This window comes from Microcaecilia unicolor, chromosome 2, assembly GCF_901765095.1.
Source record: "Microcaecilia unicolor chromosome 2, aMicUni1.1, whole genome shotgun sequence".
NCBI classification, from domain to species: Eukaryota; Metazoa; Chordata; class Amphibia; order Gymnophiona; family Siphonopidae; genus Microcaecilia; species Microcaecilia unicolor.
This window is the reverse complement of record NC_044032.1, coordinates 326,651,153-326,666,112: the sequence shown is the minus strand read 5'-3', so window position 1 is coordinate 326,666,112 and position 14,960 is coordinate 326,651,153. Positions and strand designations below refer to the sequence as shown.

Here is a 14,960-nt window from a genome sequence, read left to right as displayed (position 1 = left end):
ACTGGTGAGGCAGGCGGTGGGGGCTGCCCGAGTAGTAATAGCCTCGCATTGGAAACAAGCTGGGGTTCCACCGATTGCGAAGTGGCATAACAAATTGCGATATGTGTGTGAAATGGAGAGACTTGTAGCAGAGCGGAAACATCAAAAGAGTAAATGGTATTTGACCTGGAAATTCTTTCTCAATGATGCGAATATAACCTAGAGCTAAGCCGGTGCAAATGTAAGGCCGGAAAAGTTTAATGTAATCCCTACATGGTGGTGAGGGGGGGGAGGGGAAGGGACGGGGAGGGGAGGGGGGGAGGGGGGAGGGGGGGGAGGAAAAAAAAAAAAAAAGTCAACAGATGGGGTCTCTTTTTCTTTTTGAATGTTGTTATAATATAGAAAGCATCTTGTTGGATAGTTTGTCACATGAATATATTTGTACAACTGCACTGATGGATTTTGTCTTGCACAAAATGTAATGCATGAATGTTCAATAAAGACTTTATATAAATGAAAAAAAAAGAAATATATCTCCTGAGACAGCCAGTGGGTCCAGTGAAACAAAGATCTTTGTCGGGAATACTTATCTGTATAGGGTGGTTGTGGATTTATATGCTACAATTAGTGCACTTTGAATCGACAGTGAATTTACATTGAAGATTGTGAAGATTGGACTATTGGCACCCTAATATGCTAACCTCTTCATGGCAGAACTGGAAGAGACATTGTTGAATACATATCAGACTAATTCCCTAAAATACTGGTATATTGATGACATTTTTATGATTTAGACTGAGGGGGAAGAAACTAAATCAATTTTACAGTTCTTTCAATACATACCATCCTACAATCAAATTCAAAATTGACTATTCCCTAGAAAAAGTCAATTTTTTGGACACCACATTTTCCATCAGCAATGGCTATATACAAACATCAATATACAGAAAACCTACAGACTGATGCAGTTACCTCCACCACTCCAGCTTCCACCCTTTCTCCATCGTATCTGCTCTGACCCAAAAGACTGAGATAAATACCTCAAAATCCTGACTGAATCCTTCAAACAAAAAGGCTACAATCCCAAAATAATCTCCAAGAATGTTGTCTCCTCCCTTAAAATACCCAGGGAAAACCTATTGCAGTACAAGGAAAATAGCCATAGAGAGAATCCCCCTTGTAGCAACATACAACCCAGAGCTAAAAAAATTGAGAAGAATCATAAAAGATTTACAGCCACTATTCCAGGAGGATGAACTGCTGAAAGAGATATTCCCATCCCCACCAGTACTGGCCTTCCGAAAACCACCCAACTTAAAACACAAACTAGTGAAAAGCAAGCTCCCGATAGAAACTCATAAAGAAGAGAGTGGCACACATTTTTGTAATATATCGAGCTGCAAACTATGCTAACACATTTCACAGGATCCCACAGTCTTTCACAAAGAAAAAAATATTCAACATAAAGTAATCCTTCACATGCTTATCTTCAAATGTGGTGTATATCATCAATGTAAAAAGTGTGAAGAAGGGCGCTATATTGGATAAACAAGCCAGATGATAAAATTGAGATTTAATCTACATAGACATAGACATCATATGAAAAATTCCAGTGCCAACCAGGATATCACATGTCTGGGAAGCACTTTACAAAACTAGAACACTGATTTTATTATAAGAATACTAAAAGGAACCTTTAAGGCAATCCAGGAACGTAAGACCTTTGAAGTCAAAATTATTAAATATTTTGACACCACCAGATAGGATTTAACAAAGATCTGGGCTTTCTAGCCTATTATAAACCTTAAAATTCTACTGCTTTGTCACCATCTTATCTACAATCCATCTTTCCCTGTCTCTCATCCACCCAGCTCCCCTTGTTTCTTACCTAACCCACCCCGCCCTCTTCTTGTGAGCCTGTCATTGGAATGCTTTTGTGTTTCACTTATATATACTAACATTTATCAATATTTGCTTATTTATGATCTGAAAAAGGGTTACCTTCGAAAGCTAATCTAAAAATGTATTGTTAGTCCAATAAAAACTGTATCGCCTTATTTTCTTTTCTATGTTTTTCTTTTATGTCTATTTATTACCTTTAAAAGTGGACTAACACAGCTGCCACATCAAAGTGGTGGAGGAGTGGCCTAGTGGTTAGGGTGGTGGACTTTGGTCCTGAGGAACTGAGTTCGATTCCTGGCACAGGCAGCTCCTTGTGACTCTGGGCAAGTCACTTAACCCTCCATTGCCTGCCGCATTGAGCCTGCCATGAGTGGGAAAAAGTGTGGGGTACAAATGTAACTAAAATAAAAAAAATAAATAAATAAATTTACTCAAGCAGAAAAACAGGAATGCAACCTTTGCAGAACTAACAAGAGACTCCAAAACAGCAAAAATGGTCTGGGAAAGAGGAACAACCAATGATGCAAGTTTAATGTTTTATTGGAGAAGGACCCAACTTGGCAAAGTTTCAACAATAACCTTCATCAGGGGTCTACAAATAGATACTATAATATAGAAAATAAAACCATACATAGCAAAAGTGCAATGTGATATTAATATTTCAAAATGTATACACAGTTATTATCAGATTCTTGATTAAAAAAACACTATGAACACACGATGGTACACAATCATCCTAAAATGAACAATAAAAAGATATATGTATATGTCAAATCAAAACAATAGAATAGTATAAACATAAGAACCAACATAAAAGTGGAAGACACCACAGACAAGTTCCAAGATGGCCAATGGCACAATTTATTCTTCAGATCATATGACATACTTCAAATCATATACTATATTTAAATCAGAACTAAAGACATTCCTATTTTGGGATGCTTTTCCATCCAAATGTCTCAGTGATGTTTCCATACTGTACCCATCCCCAAGGATTGGACATCTAAACACCATCTACCATCCTGAATGACTGGATGACCTCATTTTCCTTTTTTCCTCCTTTCTTTCCCCACTTTTCTGCTTATTCTCTAGCTCTTTCCTATCATTGATGAAGTTATTTTCCTTTTTCCTGCCTCATAATTTCTACTTTGTATACCACTCAGATAGTATGCTCCAGGGCAGTATATCAAGGTTAAATAAAACTTGAAAGTTGAGTTCCAGAATGCAGGAGGCGCTGACAAGACGTATCTGACAAGGGCCGTGTTTCAGGACACAGGCCTTCGTCAGGGGTCCACATAAATAAATATAACATGATATAAGCAGCATATTAAAACCATATTATAACATTAAAGCAAAAAAAAAAAAAAAAAGATAAGCAATATGTATCATCCATTATCATGTTTTGTACTATTTATTCTATTGTTTTTTTATTATACTAGTAAAAAAGGCCCGTTTCCGAAACCAATGAAACGGGCGCTAGCATGTGGCTTTTTTTTTGTGTGTGTGTGTGTGTATGTGTCACAGAGTTATTTTGTATGTGTGTGTGTGTGTGAGTGTGTGAGGGTGCGGTGTGTGTGCAGGTTGTTGATGTGTGTCTTGTTTTGTTTTGTTTTTTGCTTGGTGGTTGGGGGATGTGCTGTGCTGTTCTTGGTCGCTGTTTGCTGCTGGCTGGGTCACGGGTAATCCTTCCAGCTGGGCTGCAGCTTGTCCTGTTCGCCCACGTCCCAGATGGTGACGGGCACGTTGTTTTCCGGTTCCTCTGACTCCATGTCAAGCGATCCCAAATATAGTCTGTGCTATAGGCCCTCTGGCACTCTTCAGTACTGGCATTAGGCATTTAAAAATTTCTCCCCCCCACCCGGTCTATTTTTGCACATACCCACAGCAGGAATATTCTTCTCTCGTTCCAGCGGTGGTTCTGTGCTCTCCGTGCTGCACAGATAATGAGCCATTCTGCTGGGGAATGCTCCTCCCTTATTGTCACGTAGTTTCCTCTGATTGGTCCGTCTTACGTTGCCTAGTGTTGCCTGGGAACGGTGTTGTGATGGTCCTTTGTGTTTCAGAATGTTGAGGGTGTTTTTTCTGATTGGTCCGTCATGCGAGGGCGGGGCAGAGAGACATGGTCAGTGTTGTGGCTTCACCACCATGAATCCATGAACCCTTCAGTGAGTGACTGAGTGACTTCAGAACGTTGTCTTCAGAACGTTGAGGGTGAGTTTTATTATAGTAGATAATTATTTATTTTTTTACAGGTTGGTTTTTTTTTTTTTTGGGGGGGGGGGGAATTCTGCAGTATATGGTTTTAATATGTGTGTTTTGTTAATTTCATGTTTATTTGTTCCAATGTAAGGTAGGATGCCAAAACACGTTGAGTCACCTCTACACGTCTTCATTGATTTGGATTTTATGAATGATTAAAAACTACTTATGCATTCATCAAATTCTGTCTTCTTTGTTGTCTCACTACTTTTCCTGTTGCATATCTGTGAAGCTTTGACCTCCTTTCATTTTTTTTTGCTTTATCTCTTCACAAAAGAGATAGGAATAAATTATTATTCTTTTTTTTTTACGTGAGAATTTTTTATTTTTCAAACCAGCTCTTCACCCATTCTGGTTGTTTAAAGGTATCTGAATTGAAAATGCCCTTATTCACAACATTTTACTATTCATCTTTAAAATGAAGGCATGTCCCTAATATGCAAACTGGGGAAATAAGTCTCTTTGGAGGTGATTCTGTAAAGAGTTACCTAGTTTTAGGCAGCAAGAATGTACTTAAAGTGTTCTTGTCATATATGAACACATGAAAATGAGCAGGTTTTGGCTAAGCACTATTTGCAAGTAATCACCTAGATATGATGACACATACTTTACAGGTGGGCATTCAAATGGGTGGATTTAGACAAAGTATGGATGGGGTACATGCTTACATTCTCTATGCTGGTGTAAGTGTACACACATTAATTATAGACATGTTTTCTAGCCACTTATACTAGTATGGAGTCCTACCTTTACTGGAGGGGATATCCAAGCCCTGCAAGCTGAAGCGGTCCACTGCCTGAGCCCCAAGCTGCATGCTGCCTGAGGAACTTGATGGCATGCTTCAGCCACTGATGCCAACACTCCTGCGTATGCTCAGTCTGAGTATGTGCAGGAGTGCTGGCATGCTGGAACGACTGATTTACACGCATAATGTTTGTGAAATGTGGGTGTTGAGGTTATAGAATTGTCTTTCAGATGTCAATAGATTATATTTTAAAATTGGCATCATTATGAAAGTTCACACAGCACTTCACTTTCTTTATTTTTCCCTTTTATTGTTTGATTCATTTGTTTCATCTTATGTTTTTAGCTTCCAACCTCTGGTGACATGTGGAGTGTTTACATGGATTATGACAGTAAACGGTTAGACCAGTGGGAAAGGATCATCCCTAGTTTCAAATACAACAAAGAAATCCCATTTTTTGAAATGCTAGTTCCAACTACAGATACTGTGCGTTATGGCTATCTAATGGAAAAATTATTGGCTGTTAAGCATTCTGTAATGTTCACAGGAATAACGGGGGTTGGCAAGGTAAGTGTATTTCAAACATCCTATATAATAATTCTCACCTCCAACATTCTAATCTTGCTGCTTGTGTCCGTGGCTCCTTCGGAGTTGCTGAGCTAGGATCCGTAGTCAGGCTGACGTCACCGTTGCAATTATGCTGTGAACTTCAGAACCCGCAAAAAAAAGAATAAAAAAAAACATTCCATGCCTCACAGCTAATCCATGTCCAGCAACCCTCCTCACTCCCCTGCCCCCCCCTGCAGCCACCCATGTCCAGCGACCCTCCTCTCCCCTGCCCCCCCTGCAGCCACCCATGTCCAGCGAGTCATGGGCATAGACGGGGGGGGGGGGGCAAGGGGGGCAATGTCCCCCCAAACGACGACGACGTGACGACTGGCGCCAGTAGTAAAAAAAAAAAAAACAAGCAGGCACGCTCGTCTCCGTCCGCTTCGCTTCCCTGCCCTCTCTGTCTGCGTCCCACCCGAAAGGAAATGACATCAGAGGAAGGCGGGATGCAGACAGAGAGGGCAGGGAAGCGAAGCGGACGGAGACGAGCACATGTCTGTCTACTCTACCCCCTCCCTTCCTTCCTCCGGCGCATGCAGCAGTCTTCTTCAGCCTTTCTGTGCTCCTGGCAGCGGTAGCAACTTATACCCGCTGCCTTCAGTGTGCCCCGAAGCCTTCTCTTCAAGTTCCTGTTCCCGCATAGATGGGAACAGGAACTTGAAGAGAAGGCTTCCGGGGCAGACCGAAGGCCACGTGTATACGTCGCTACTGCTGCCAGGAGCACAGAAAGGCTGAAGAAGACTGCTGCCTGCGCTGGAGGGAGGGAGGAAGAGAGGGGGTAAACGGAGTCACGATCCTGGACCTTGCGGGGGGGGGGCAGCAGAGGGAAGATGGATGGGACTGGGAGGGGTGGGGAACAGAGGGAAGGAGCAAGAGATGGATGGGACTGGGAGAGGAGGTGAGCAGAGGGAAGGAGCAGGAGATGGATGGGACTGGGAGGGGTGGGGAGCAGAGGGAAGGAGCAAGAGATAGATGGGACTGGGAGAGGAGGTGAGCAGAGGGAAGGAGCAGGAGATGGATGGGACTGGGAGGGGTGGGGAGCAGAGGGAAGGAGCAGGAGATGGATGGGACTGGGAGGGTGGGGAGCAGAGGGAAGGAGCAAGAGATGGATGGGACTGGGAGAAGAGGGGAGCAGAGGGAAGGAGCAGGAGATGGATGGGACTGGGAGGGGTGGGGAGCAGAGGGAAGGAGCAAGAGATAGATGGGACTGGGAGAGGAGGTGAGCAGAGGGAAGGAGCAGGAGATGGATGGGACTGGGAGGGGTGGGGAGCAGAGGGAAGGAGCAGGAGATGGATGGGACTGGGAGGGTGGGGAGCAGAGGGAAGCCTACTGGAAAGAAGACACTGCATAAAACAGAAGACACTGGGACCAAAGCGAATAGAAAAGCTAAATGATCAGACAACAAAGGTAGAAAAAAGTATTTTATTCAGAATTTATTAATTGAAATATGTCAGCTTTTTGAAATGTGCATCTGTGATATTTTGCCTGTAAATTGCAATTTTTCTGTTATTGCTGCATGCTGAATCTGACTTCTTGAAAGAAGGAAGGAAGGAAGGGAGAAAGAGCTGGCTTGATATCTCATACATATTCATTATGGTTATTCCCCAAAAAAGCCAGCTCTTTTTCCCTTCCTTCCTCCACATTAGCATATCATTTGCATATATACATATATGCAAATGAATATGCTAATATGCTCCGCCCCATCCTTTGCCCCCTCAAATGAAACAGTCAAACTACACCTATGCCAGCGACCCTCCTCTCCCCCTGCCCCCCTGCAGCCACCCATGTCCAACGACCCTGCTCTCTCACCTGCCTCCCCTCCAGCCACCCAGGTTGTGTAGTGAATTCTTCGGGGCAGGCAGGAAAGATCCCCGGTCCTGCTGGTGCTGGCGCTGACCTTCCCCCACAGCCGGATCGCTGTTCAAAATGGCCGCCAGCACTTACAAGGGCGGCCTCCAAGACTACAGCAGAAGTCTCACGAGTCCGCCCTTGTAAGTGTCGGTGGCCATTTTGAACGGTGATCCGGCAGCGGGGGAAGGTCAGCGCCAGCAGCGGGCAGGCAGGACCAGTGATCTTTCCTGCCTGCACCGAAGAATTCACTACACAACCTGGGTGGCTGGAGGGGAGGCAGGTGAGAGAGCAGGGTCGTTGGGCATGGGTGGCTGGAGGGGGGGCAAGGGGAGAGGAGGGTCACTGGACATGGGTGGCTGTAGGGGGTGCAAGGGGAGAGGAGGGTCACTGGACATGGGTGGCTGCAGGGGGGGCAGGGGGAGAGGAGGGTCGCTGGACATGGGTGGCTGCAGGGGGAGCAGGGGAGAGAGGAGGGTCGCTGGACATGGGTGGCTGCAGGGGGAGCAGGGGAGATGAGGGTTGCTGGACATGGATGGCTGGAGGGGGGCAGGGGGAGAGGAGGGTCGCTGGACATGGGTGGCTGCAGGGGGGCAGGGGGAGAGGAGGGTCATTGGACATGGGTGGCTGCAGGGGGGGCAGGGGAGAGGGAGGGGGTGAGGGGGGTCCTGAGACCAGAGAGGTGGGGGTGGAAGGGGGGTCCTCAGACCATAAAGGGGGGGAGACATAGAGTGTATGTGACAGACATAGAGTGTGTGCCTCCACCCCCCTCTCAGGGAGGGGGGTGGAGGCACACACTCTATGTCTGTCACATACACTCTCTCTGACACACTCTCTGTCTATTACACTCTATCTCTCTGTCACACACACACAGTCTCACACACACAGAAACACTCTGTCTCTCACACTCTCTCTCTCTCTCACACAAACACACACACACACACACTCTGTCTCTCTCTCTCTCATTCTCTCTCTGACACACACACTCCATCTCTCACACACACTCTCTCTCAAACATACACTCCAAGGAAAACCTTGCTAGCGCCCGTTTCATTTCTGACAGAAACGGGCCTTTTTTACTAGTTTATAATAAAGTAATATACCTGTCAATATTTAGCCAGACATTCGGCGTTTTGTTTTTTTTAAGCTGTACTGCCCGTTTAATTGCCTCTGAATACTGTGGATAGCCTGCAGAGTATGATTTAAGTCCACTTGGGTATAGTTACGTGGACAAACCTCTACATTTCAAAATTTCCCCAACGGACCACTTATATATGGTGCAGACCATTTTATGTGACATTGAGGGGCATTTTTGACCGGGGACGCCCATCTCCGAAGACAGCGCCGTGAAGGGGCGGGGCCGACCGTATTATTGAACGAGATGGGCGTCCATCTTTCGTTTCGATAATACGGTTGGGGGCGCCCAAATCTCAACATTTAGGTCAACATTAAAGTTGGTCTACCTAAATTCTAAGATCACCGGATTTAGAGATGGGCGCCCTCAGTTTTCGCCGATAATGGAATCCGATGGCGCCCATCTCAAAAATGAACAAATCCAAGGCATTTGGTCGTGGGAGGGGCCAGGATTCATAGTGCACTGGTCTCCCTCACATGCCAGGGCACCAACCGGGCACCCTAGGGGGCACTACAGTGGACTTTGCAAATTGGTCCCAGGTGCATAGCTCCCTTACCTTGGGTGCTGAGCCCCCCAACCCCCCCAAACCCCCCCCCCAAACCCACTCCCCACAACTATACACCACTACCATAGCCCTAAGGGGTGAAGGGGGGCACCTACATGTGGGTACAGTGGGTTTTGGGTGGGTTTTGAAGGGCTCCCATTTTCCACCACAAGTGTAACAGGTAGGGGGGGATGGGCCTGGGTCCGCCTGCCTGAAGTCCACTGCACCCACTAAAACTGCTCCAGGGACCTCTATACTGCTGCGATGGACCTGAGTATGATATTAGAGGCTGGCAAAAAAAGTTTTTAAAGTTTTTTTTTGATGGTGCAAGGAGGTTAGTGACCACTGGGGGAGTCAGGGGAGGTGATCCCCGATTTCCTCCGGTGGTCATCTGGTCAGTTTGGGCACTTTTTGGGGGATTTGGACCTGAAAAAAAAGGGACCAAATAAAGTGGACCAAATTCTCACCAGGGATGCCCTTCTTTTTTCCATTATCAGTCCATCTCTTAAGCACGCCCCCGGCACACCTCTGTTCTGCCTTCGCTACCCTTCCGACATGCCCCTGGGAACTTTGGCTGTCCTGGCGACGGAATGCAGTTGGAGCCGGCCAAAATCGGCTTTCCATTATACCGATTTCGCCGGCTTCAGGAGATGGCCGACCATCTCCCGATTTGTGTCAGAAGATGGCCGGTGATCTCCTTTGAAAATAAGCTGGATTGTAGTTAAGTATATTCAGTGGTTCAACATATCTGGATAAGTTGTCTGAATAAGTTAATCAAATAACTTTTTGAGTACAATTTATCGACATCATCCTTCAGAATATATTGGAACTGTCAAATTTCCTCAAGGGATCATGAATTAGATATTCAGTGCTATTTAACTGAGCAGAAGAGTTCCTAAAATCATGTAGTGCCACTGAATATTATGCTATGGCGCTATTAGGTTACTGTTGTGGTGCTATCTGGGCACCATGAATATTTCATGCCAATGCCTGGATAACTAACTGGGCAAGTAGGACCACATAAAAAGCAATCCTGACTATGCCCAGTTAGTTGTCCAGGTACTGACATTTAATATTTATGGTATCCAGATAGCTTTCCACTGACCACCAGTGCTCATAACTGGATATGGCCTGGCATGGAATATCTAGGTCTAATTCAGCTCATGGTGATCAGTTTTTATAAAATGCTGATTGCCATGGGCTGAATATTGACCAGTCAGACTTTAATAGATAAACCCCTAAGCAAAAAAATTTAAATAGATGTTTATTGGATAGACAGTAGAAAACACCACTTTCTCTAATATTTTCTCACTTTTCTCTTGGCTTGTCTTGTATCCTCCATTCAGTTTAATGTCTTTTCTAGGCTGATGATTCCTAGCACAAACATACATAGTTGATTCCTCCAGAAAATAAAGTACTAAGCAGTAGTGGTTGTGGTAGGAAGTACCAGTAAACACTACTTATCTGGAAAATAAACATATAAACTTACAATTTATAAACACCTAAGAATAGAAGCCTTGATTATCCAAATGTGTGGAATTTATGGTGAAATTTAAACTTAACCTGTTAGTGTCCTTTCTTTGAAACTTATCAGCCCAGTCCAGACAAATGGGTTATGCTATACTGCCAGCAGATGGAGACCGAGAAAAATATTCCAAGTTGACTTTTTGTATCCAGTTAGACTAGTGTATTAGAGCCTTTTGTCAGTATAGTCTAACACAGCCCTATAACCAGCTCAGCTCCAGGTTTTGAGGCAAAACAATAGACATTAACTACATGAATGAATGACTTACGCAATCATGACAGAACAGAGAGCCAAGATGTGCATTATGGGAGAGTTCTGGACTGGTCTGATAAGACTCAAGAAAAAGAAATTGACAGTTAAGTTTAAATTTCACCCTCCTTACCAGACCAGCTTAGAAAAGTGGGATATACCCAAGCTCACTCACATTGCATAAGGCAGGAAGATGCAAGTACAGCTAGCTCTGAGAATTCTTTCACTAAGCATGGCATCTTCATTTGCAAGCATATCCAATGGTAGTGCCTTGCAAAGGAATGTAACAAAGTCCAAGTTGCCACTACAAATCTCTGCTGGTGAAACACATTTACAATCTGCCAAAGGATGCCTGAGACCCTGTAGAGTGAAGACCTCTGGGTATTGGCATTCCCTTAGTGATATATGAAAGCTATCACCCCTTTAGTACCCAATGCAATGGACATTATAGAGGTTGCCTCCTCTTTCCTTGGACCAGGATAAGAAATCTGTCCTCCATTAATGATTAGTGACCTTCAAAAGGTGGCAAATAAATCCTAATAAATACATAAATATCTCAACAGCACTTGTTTCATATTTAGACAAAGTAGTTCCTCCCTGGTGTAGTAAATGTTTCCCTGGAAAAGATCAAAAAGGCTTGCTGCAGGGCATGTGAATGGATTCCAAGATGACAGAAGCCTGATTGTTTCAGCTGAATGCTTACCTGTTTTTTTTTTTTTTGGGGGGGGGGGGGGGGCACAGTTTGTGCTGATTCTTATGATGGGAAAGCGAAAGAGAAGACAGAGGGCAACATTTTTCTCTGCCCCTATGAAATTCCAGCCTGGCTCCATAGATACTTTCATTCATGATGGATAGTAATTACATGAATCAGAGTGGAGCCTGCTGAGATGACACCCGAGTGAAGGAGAGTTAGCGTGGTTGTCTGGGCTAGAGGTCTCATTATACCCAGATTCTATACCTCCTTCCCTACAGCCGCAAGCCTCAAGGACGTGGGAGGTGGAATATCCTCTGTTATTGAGTCTCTGGTACACCTTGATTCTGCAAGAGGGATTGGGAGACCTTCTCTTGTATTTTGTCTGGAACATGGTGACCTTGGAGCCAAAGGAGCAGATCAGGTGGGGCAATCTTGACTCTAAACTGGTAATCTGAAATCTCTAGAATATTTACACAGCAACCTGCAGATATCACCCGATATTCAAAGCCATTTAAATGGCCAAGAGAGGCTTTGGTTATGGAAGTTTCTGCTGTTAAATCCAAGCATGAGAATATGGATAATATGTTAAGAATTGTCAATCAGAGATTATTATCAGAACATAAGAACATAAGTCTGATTGGGATGCCCTTCTCCAGTCTATCGCCAATGCCTTGACTCGCTTTAATGACTTGCTGATAATCAGTGTCCATATTGACATCCCTTCCCACCCCCGTACTTCTGTTTTTCTTTCTTTCCTTAGCAACACTAATCTGTTGCAACTCATTCATACCCCTACCCACTCTGTGGGTCATATCCTTGACCTAGTTATTGTCCAGCCACTTGCCTCCTTCTCTGTTTCACCTCCACAATTCCTTCCCCTGCCATGGACTGATCATTCCTCAGTCATGACCTGCTTTTCCTTTTCCTTACCTAATCCTCCCTTTAACATGTGTTCTTTACCCCAGTATCCACCACCACATTTCCTCCCCCTCCACCCTGGTCCCTATATGCCCCTCTTTACATTCTTCCCAGATAACTTACATATGAATAGCCATACTGGGTCAGACCAATGGTCCACCAAGCCCAATATCCTGCTTCCAACAGTGGCCAATCCAGGTCACAAGTAACTGTCTTGATCTGCAGCTTGATGCTGTTGCTGCTGTTTGGAATTCAACGTTGGCCACCCACTTCCTTCCCCCTCCCAAGGTCCCTTCCTTTTCCTTTCCACATCATCCTCCTCATAAGCCCTGAAATCATAACGGACTCACAGTCCTTTGACAGTAGACTCACCGTGCATAGAGGAGATGGCAGAAGTATAAAACTTTGGATCTGTCACGACTGTGGTCGTGATCCCTCTCTGACTCACCTTATGTCCCGATGGTCAGCTGCTGAGCTGGCTACTGTCTGCATTGTTTCTTTCCTGTGTGTTTCAAGCCTCACTTTGGGTTCAGTGTATTTCCTGCCTCTGAACACTCCAAAGTGAGGCTTGAAACACGCAGGAAGTGGAACCCTACAGGACAGAGGCAGGAAATACACTGTGCACCACTTCCTTATAAACAGGACAGAGGCAGGAAATACACTGAACACTCCAAAGTGAGGCTTGAAACACGCAGGAAGTGGAACCCTACAGGACAGTGTATTTCCTGCCTGTCCTTTTTATAAGGAAGTGGTGCACTTTCATTCAGGGCCTTTGCAATGCCAAAGGTCTCCAGGTTAGTCCTTGGGCAGTGAAACAATTCTGCCTTGTTTATTGTCTGTGTGCCTGTGGGAACTTCTGTCTTGATTCTTGTTGCCTTGTTCTTAGTCTGTGTGCCTGTGGGCACTTCTGCCTTGATTTCTTGTTGCTTTGTTCTTAGTCTGTGTGCCTGTGGGCACTTCTGCCTTGATTTCTTGTTGCTTTGTTCTTAGTCTGTGTGCCTGTGGGCACTTCTGCCTTGATTTCTTGTTGCTTTGTTCATAGCCTTTGTGCCTGTGGGCACTTCTGTCTTGATTCCTTGTTTAAGGTGTCTGTGTGCACTTCTGCTTTGTTCTTCTCGGTCTGTTTGTGTACTAGGTTCAGCCTTCAGCCATAGTTCTGTTGTTTGTCTGTGTGGTCAGCTTTGTATCCTGCTTGTGTCTGTCCTGTTTGTCTTCAGCTCCAGTCCCCTTCCTGCTTGTCTCAGCCCTGTTTGCTTTCATCTTCTGTTCCTGCCAAGCTTGTTAGAGTATCCTGAATCTTGTTCCTGCCAAGCTTGTTCCAATATCCTGAATCCTGTTCCTGCCAAGCTTGTTTGAAAATCCTGAGTATGACGTCGGTGCAGGGGAAAATGGTAGAGTCTATTATTAAAAACAAAATTACAGAGCACATCCAAGGACATGGATTACTGAGACCAAGTCAGCACGGCTTTAGTGTGGGGAAATCTTGCCTGACCAATTTACTTCAATTCTTTGAAGGAGTAAACAAACATGTGGACAAAGGGGCTCGGTTGATATTGTGTATCTGGATTTTCAAAAGGCGTTTAATAAGGTACATCATGAAAGGCTACAGAGGAAATTGGAGGGTCATGGGATAAGAGGAAATGTCCTATTGTGGATTAAAAACTGGTTGAAGGATAGGAAACAGAGAGTGGGGTTATATGGGCAGTATTCACAATGGAGAAGGGTAGTTAGTGGGGTTCCTCAGGGGTCAGTACTAGGACCGCTGTTTTTTAATATATTTATAAATGACTTAGAGATGACAGTAACCAGCGAGGTAATTAAATTTGCTGATGACACAAAGTTATTCAAAGTCGTTAACTCACGACAGGATTGTGAAAAATTACAGAAGGACCTTACAAGACTGGGAGACTGGGCAGCTAAATGGCAGATGACGTTTAACGTGAACAAGTGCAAGGTGATGCATGTGGGGAAAAAAGAACCCGAATTATAGCTACGTCATGCAAGGTTCCACATTAGGAGTTACGGACCAAGAAAGGGATCTGGGTGTCATCGTTGATAATACACTGAAACCTTCTGCTCAGTGTGCTGCTGCGGCTAGGAAAGCGAATAGAATATTGGGTATTAGGAAAGGTATGGAGAACAGATGTGAGGATGTTATAATAATTATTATTATTAGCATTTGTATAGCGCTACCAGACGCACGCAGCGCTGAACACCTGACACAAAGAGACAGTCCCTGCTCAAAAGAGCTTACAATCTAAGTAATACAGACAAACAAGACAGTTACGGGTGAGGGAAGTAATGGGTGAGAAGGGAGGAAGAGACAAGGGGAGGGCAATTGTGGCTAGGAGCTAAAAGCAGCAGTGAAAAGGTGGGTTTTTAGCATAGATTTGAAAACAGGTAGAGATGGAGCTAAACGTATAGGTCCAGGAAGTCTATTCCAGGCATAAGGTGCCGCGAGAGAAAAGGAGCGAAGCCTGGAGTTAGCAGTGGAGGAGAAGGACAAGAGAGATTTGTCAAGCGAGCGGAGTTCACGGGGAGGAATGTAGGGAG

The 14,960-nt window shown here is 44.7% G+C and overlaps 1 protein-coding gene across 1 annotated transcript in view; it reads left to right on the top strand.

Moving 5' to 3' along the window:
- The window catches only part of DNAH6 (dynein axonemal heavy chain 6), a 2,906,060-nt gene that overhangs the window by 1,367,058 nt on the left and 1,524,042 nt on the right, over positions 1 to 14,960 (top strand). Inside the window, exon 40 of the mRNA XM_030192089.1 lies at positions 5,231 to 5,452. Within this exon, the coding sequence (XP_030047949.1) occupies positions 5,231 to 5,452 (222 nt within the window). The remainder of the gene's footprint in view (positions 1 to 5,230; positions 5,453 to 14,960) is intronic.